Source organism: Phytophthora cinnamomi, assembly GCF_018691715.1.
Source record: "Phytophthora cinnamomi strain GKB4 chromosome Unknown Contig27, whole genome shotgun sequence".
NCBI classification, from domain to species: Eukaryota; Oomycota; class Peronosporomycetes; order Peronosporales; family Peronosporaceae; genus Phytophthora; species Phytophthora cinnamomi.
In genome coordinates this window covers 1,009,545-1,015,969 of record NW_027150960.1, presented here as the reverse complement: position 1 = coordinate 1,015,969, position 6,425 = coordinate 1,009,545, and the positions used below count along the sequence as shown (strand labels likewise).

Here is a 6,425-nt window from a genome sequence, read left to right as displayed (position 1 = left end):
CTCCGTCGGCGATAGCGTACGCAGCATCGTAGCTATCGCCGCTTCTCCAATGACTGTTGACAGTCGTTGGAGGGCTTCCCACTCTGGGTCAGACAGGTGGGGGCAGTCAGCGCGTCCAACCTGCGGTACAGGCGTATTGGAGCTCTCCATGGGCACCTCTGTGCTCATGAGGTTCTCGGCTCCGCGTTCGTACACCCTGTACGAACGTCAAGCAGTCGGTCGTTGGACGGACTACAAAGTGCTACCAGGTGTAGCGGGTCTAACTTGACTCACTACTTTGGCTTACACGTTGCGCTACGTGTATGAGGAAGCGTAAGTACTTAGTAATTACTTAGGTTAATTATATTTGAATACACAACTATAAGTTAAGTAAGAAAGGATTCCAAGTGACTTAGATTAGGTAAAATGAGAACTGTATTGTTTGTAAATTGATCTTCCTCTAAAAGCTGCTAAAACTGTTTATCATCTATGAAAGGGTTGGCAGCGGCTGGCTGTCAGAGCCCCGCTAATATGCATGTCTCTGATTGGTAGAAAGATGCTGCTTTCTACCAATAGGATCTTTTGGGTATGTATGGACCACTCACTATGGTGGTCCACTTCAATGTATCCATTGGTGTGACTTACACCAAGGTGAGGAAGTATCTAAAACTATTAACAGATATCTTATCTGTTAAAATCACAAGTGGCTTTTAGCCACTTGTGCGTGTAACCCCGTTACAAGATGGCTGCCGAGTTGATGAGACGCGCGGTGAGGAGATGATTAGACGCCACTCGACGACGGAATTGCGTGGCGTCGACACTGGATCGATGCCAAGGTAAGTGATGACTGGCAGTGGGAGAAAACGGTGACGTAGAGCAACTCGCGTTTGTGTCGGTGATCGCCAACTGAGCAAGCGAACGAAGCGAGCAAGATCAAGGAGCTGGGCGGCATCCGCGGAAAGAAACTCGACTGCATGAAGCTACATGGAACGGTTACGACCTGGGGGAGCGCTGGTCGTGTCGGCACTGGATGTGCGGTGACGTCGTTGAGAAGGCTAACTAGTAAGTGAAGTGTGAGGACGAGAGCTGTAGGACTAGTGAGCGAATTTGACGGAGCTAACTTTTCCAATTTCAATGTCGGATTTACCATCCAACAATGCCCACGGAACTCCGCACGCAGCCCGGTCGACCATGCCAGCGCAAGCCGCGCACGTGCTGGAAGTGTGCGAAAGTATTCGCACGACCTGCCAACTTGCGCCGTCACCTTCAAAAGAAAAACAGATGCGACAAGAAGTCGAAAAAGGCGCAGCAGAAGGCGCGGAAGTTAGCAAGTCACCTCAGCAATCGAGTCCACTTCCTAAAGAAAAAGCTCGAGCGTGCCGGTGGGCTCGCTATTGATGATGCAGCCAAAGCGGCTGGGGAAGATCCTGCCGCAGCCCTGGCGTCTGCCAAAGAGCTCGCCAAGGTTAATTTTGCGGACCTCGTAGATCTTGGTTAATCGGTGATTAGTAAATTGGTGCTCCCACTCTTACCACTGTTATGCTACCATTCCGTTTTGTACCCATACGTGTACCGAGAGTGTTCATGCAATTATGTCCAATTCCCGTCAGACTTTTCGATTCCCAACTGCAATGGGGTGTCCGAAAGGTGTCAGAATCACTGCTAATTCACTTCAAATTCACCACAACCAGTGCGTAAACGTACAGTTTTAAAAATTAATGCCCTCAAATTGATCAGATAGCATTTCTAACTAACAAACGAATTTCTAAATGAAGTGACGCAAATTTCTACCGACTAAAATAAATGGTATACACTCAGACTCTCCATTTTAGACGCCTTTCAGAAATTGTTAACTAAAAAATAAATTTCTACATGAAGTGATCCGAATTTCTACCGACTAAACTAAATTGTATACACTCAGACTTTGCCTTTTAGACGCCGTTCTTCGCTCTTTTGCGCTTGTGAGTCTTATTGGGGCCAGGCGTTTTGCCACGAGATCCCATTTCCTCTGGTTCAACCAAGACAGTGGGCACTCGCACGGTCTCGTCTCGGGAAAGAGGAACATCAGTTGGCCATGGCTTGAACGGAAACTTGTATCTATCGTTGTAGTGACGCAGAGAAAGTAGTTCCTTGTAGTATAGAGTGCCCAGTGCTGAACCTTCAACGATTGCAGCTTTTACAGCGTGCGCACACGGAAATTCGAGTCTACCCAGTCTCCACAAGTACACACTCTGTCGGGTAGGTCGACTTGGCGCCAGGGATGAATGTACCCGGCCTGGTTGATTGGTCCTATGAATTGGATTGAGTAAGAACCAGCCATGCATGGCGTAAACTGGCACTTGTCTGTTGCCTTGGTTAGATCGCTGAGTTTGGTTTGTAACCTTGGTATGCGATTGGTATCCGCTGAATTACCGATCCATTTAGCGGCAATTTGGCGTCGAGCTGACAGCAACTCACTCAGCTTTCGAAACTAAATGCTAAAAGTATCTAGGGGCTTGGGACTCCAACACTCGTTTCCGATCCGATTGTTGGCTTGCTCCGATAAATTTGACGTGATCTCCCCATACGTTGGTAGTTTGTAGTATTCTGTGAACTTGTATTTTATCCAGTCCTGCGGAGCCAAATTTTTGCTGTCTTCTAAGTAAGCCATGGCCTCGGGATTGACAGCTAACAACTCGGATTTACACAAATTGTAGTCGTTCTCACAGTCGCTTCTCGCGAGTTTGCAGATCGTACCACGATCTTCGGTGGTGAGGGGGATCTTGCTACCACAGAGAGCTTGCTTGACGAGATTTAGAAACCAGCACCAATGCTCGTAATTTTCCTTCGGGGCAATGCTAAAGGCAAAAGGCACAATAGACTTGTCAAAGTCTTTTGCAGTAGCAACCAAAAACACGCCATACTGGTTCATCTCCCCTTTTAAATGCGCACCATCGAAACCAAACAGACGTCTAGCGTTTTTCGAGATGTGAATCCCAACATTAGGAGTAAATCCAGCTCGCATAAATGTGCCATCGGAATACGTCTCGAACCTCCAAACTGATCCAGGATTCTTTACAGCCATCAGCCGCAAATAGGCTTCCAGTCTTTGATAGCTATCCTGTCTATCTTCATGGAGTTTGTCATCAATCTGCATTTTGATGCGAAAGATTGCCGTACGGGACACACTGAGGCCTTTGCATCTTAGAAACGTCGAAATTGTAGTCCCTGTCATGGTTGCGGTAGAGCGGTCATGAGCAGGCAGCATCTCCGTTTCTACCAGCGAAACAATTTCCGCTGTTTGTTGAGTCGCGTTTTGCAGCGCTTTCTCTGTTACTTGCACCAATCCTTCTACACACGGAGCAGACGTCGAACCGACGAACACGACGTAGTTGTGACTGAAGTTGCTTTAGTCAATCTCCAAACTCCGTCTGCTCCAGCTGCATTGAAATAGCAGGGACATTCTTGTGCAGAATCAGCGCCGTCATTCAGCTGTCGTCTGTTCAGTCTTTTACAACAATACTTCGCGTTGCCGTCGTTGTTTTTCTTGGAGCTGTTGCCTTTTACATACAGCTGGAAGCCGAATTTCGTAGCAAATTCCTTGCACCGACGTTGAACAGCACTCTGAGAGCCAAATGTATCCAAGCCGATATTCTTGCACTTTCTGTATGCTTCCCCAAACTGAAAAGTACGTGGTGTCGATTCGTTCACAGGCACATCAGGACGAAGTATTCCCATTGAATGGGCTGTCTGGATATGGTCTTGTGACAAGACCCAGCCTTGACAAGTATCACCCGGAGTGGAGCTCATCCTGAGCAAAATGAAGAGTGAAAAATGAACCGAAAACGCTGTGTTTACCTCTTTATATAGACCTCCTCCCCGCTGACCAACAAGCGGGTCTTCAACAAGGCGGCGAACTCCCCTGCGGCTCCTGGAAGTGCAACAAACGATGACCCACAATCTCACTGGCACAGCAACATGAGAACATTAGCCAACTCATTTGTTTATTGCGCTGCGTTTATATTTTTTGTGCACTGTGGGGGCCTACCCGGTGCCAGGATACATGTATAACTCAACAGCGCTCGACAGCCAGGCGCTCTGCTTGCGTGCTTCGTGCACTGGAGCCGCTCAAGGTAGCCGCAGATCCTGCAAAACCATTGGCGGGACCGCTCCCAGGTCCGCCAGCCGACCCGCCGGTCGTCGTGCTCGTGGAGTCGGCCACGATGCTGTCGTCCGCCGTGAGAGTGCCTGCGGCCGTGATGGTCTGCGCGCGCGTCATGTTCACACCGACGGAGCGCACGTGAAGACATGATTATGGCGTCACTGTTGCTCGACTACCAAATATACTAAAATGCTAGACCAAGATGGTGCGAAACACACATAGACAGCAAAGGATGGCACCCGCTCCGGTAGGAGGAGGCCCACTACATGCACGTTAAAGCACCGGGATTATAACAACATTCACCAATTCTTCTTTGACGCCAACTGCTAGCTGCGAACTAAGGCATTTTCATTCGCATCTCGCAAGGAAGTGATGTGGTTTCTTGGAAAACCGACGATGTTTGTGAGTCAGAGTCTATTGGCCGCGAGCTGCACGACACCTACGACGTTGAAGTGTGATGGGGTGCCTACCATATCGCTCTACGGATGTGAAATCCGCGCATAGTCGAGTCGTATTGACATATTTGGCTGATCATGTGGGCAGGACGATTTGTTCAGGGGACACGTCGTCGCTCGATCCTGAGATCTATCGCATCGATTCCTCAGCTATCTCGGCTGTTCGAAGCCTTCATTGCTACGTAGCTCGAGTCGCGTGATCCTATGACAACTATCAAAGCACCGCCAATCTCTCTTGTGCTCTTCAACGGCGACCAAAGCTGAAGGCCCTGCACTATGACGTTCCTGAGCACAGGCCACACCCCTTTGACGAACCGAATCCTCACAACTACTGCGGTCATGACGCGCTTCCAGCTGGTTTAGCAGCACGCGCTGGACACCAAGCTACGGGCACGTCGATGGTTTTCCGTTCGCAACACGCTCCATCTCTCTCTCCTGAGCTCTGCGATCCTAAACTAAGCTCACTTCCAATTTTACTTCCTCTCGTTCACAACTCGAACCACCACCAACCAACAATGAAGTTCTTCTCGACGCTCGCGCTCTTCGCTGTCATCGCCCAGTGTACCGAAGGCCACCAAATGCTCCGCTCCGCTTCCATGAAGTCGGTCGACTTTTCCACGCTGAGTGGGACGGGCTCCAACTCGGCTGGAGCCATGAAGCACAAACCGCGCGACGGATCGTGGGACGGCAAGAAGCCTGACGGTAGCTGGGGAGGTCACCACCCGCACCACCCTAAGGGATCCTTCGACGGCAAGATGCCCGACGGCAGCTGGGGCGGCCACTTTGGCGGACGTCACGGACCGCACCCCCCGAAGGGATCCTTTAACGGCAGCTTCGGCGGCCACCACAAGTGGGCTGGCTCGTTCGACGGCAGCTTCCCGGGTCCTGGCAAGTGGCACGGCTCGTTCGACGGCAGCTTCCCTGGACACGGCAAGCACGCGCCGTTCCCTGGGAAGGGCGGCAAAGGCAAGGGAAAGAAGCAGGCGGACGGCTCGGACGAGACGACGCAGCAGCAGACCACGGCGGGATCGGAGTAAGTGCCCCATGCTGGGGGCTCTTCGTTCCTGGAGCTGTACAATTGTGTTTAGTGATGCGTAGCTGTGCATGAACTCGATTCATTGCGGACAAATAAATACATTCCTGGCTTTACATAGACTCTTCGCGTTTGTTCCGGCCTCGAAGTAGAAAGGCTCCAAAGGTGGGATGATGGTAGACCACATAGGTTCACCATACGGCTACTACAGTATATCGTGTTTCTTGTGCTGGCAGAACGCTTAATCTTTTGCTGCATGCAATTTACTGCGCTCGCTCTCCGTCGAGCAACGGTTGGATCCCGCCTCCGTTTCTTCCAACGACAACAACGCCGGAGTTACTGATGTCTCGCAGACGGCGTGCATTACCTTTGCCCACGCCATGGGCGCCTTGGTTGCTTACGGGTGGCACTGTGAGAGTTGAGAAGTCTATGGGTTAGATGTCGTTTGATCTCACAAAGTCGAGCTGCGCAGTCGTGCATGAGGAATTCAGGCAAACAACCACAAGAGAAAAAATCGCGGCAAACTTCATGGCGGCTGGGTTGAGCAGTGAGTTGGAGATTGACGATAAGGGTGGTAAATTTGGAGAATGGACTTGTTAGAAGTGGCGAAGCACGAACTGGGTCGGCTCTCGAGTCACCCCATCGCTTCACGTAAACTGTTATTTCGTGGGGACCACAAGCCTGCGGTTAGATGGATAAGACCTTGCAACTGTCGTCGGCCTGGCACAAGGCGCAAGGTTCATGGCAGATGGTGATTATTGCCTAAAGCATGCTCGCATTGGAACCCTTCAAAGCAAACAGACTGGTACATGTAGTT

General features: G+C 50.5%; 1 protein-coding gene across 1 annotated transcript; it reads left to right on the top strand.

The window, feature by feature from the left end:
* Positions 1-5,090: 5,090 nt before the first annotated feature.
* Positions 5,091-5,612, top strand: IUM83_04087 (uncharacterized protein; the record flags this gene model as incomplete). Its single annotated transcript, XM_067928129.1, has 1 exon — positions 5,091-5,612. One exon carries the CDS (start codon positions 5,091-5,093, stop codon positions 5,610-5,612), a length of 522 nt encoding a protein of 173 aa, XP_067793754.1.
* Between the last annotated feature and the right edge of the window lie 813 nt (positions 5,613-6,425).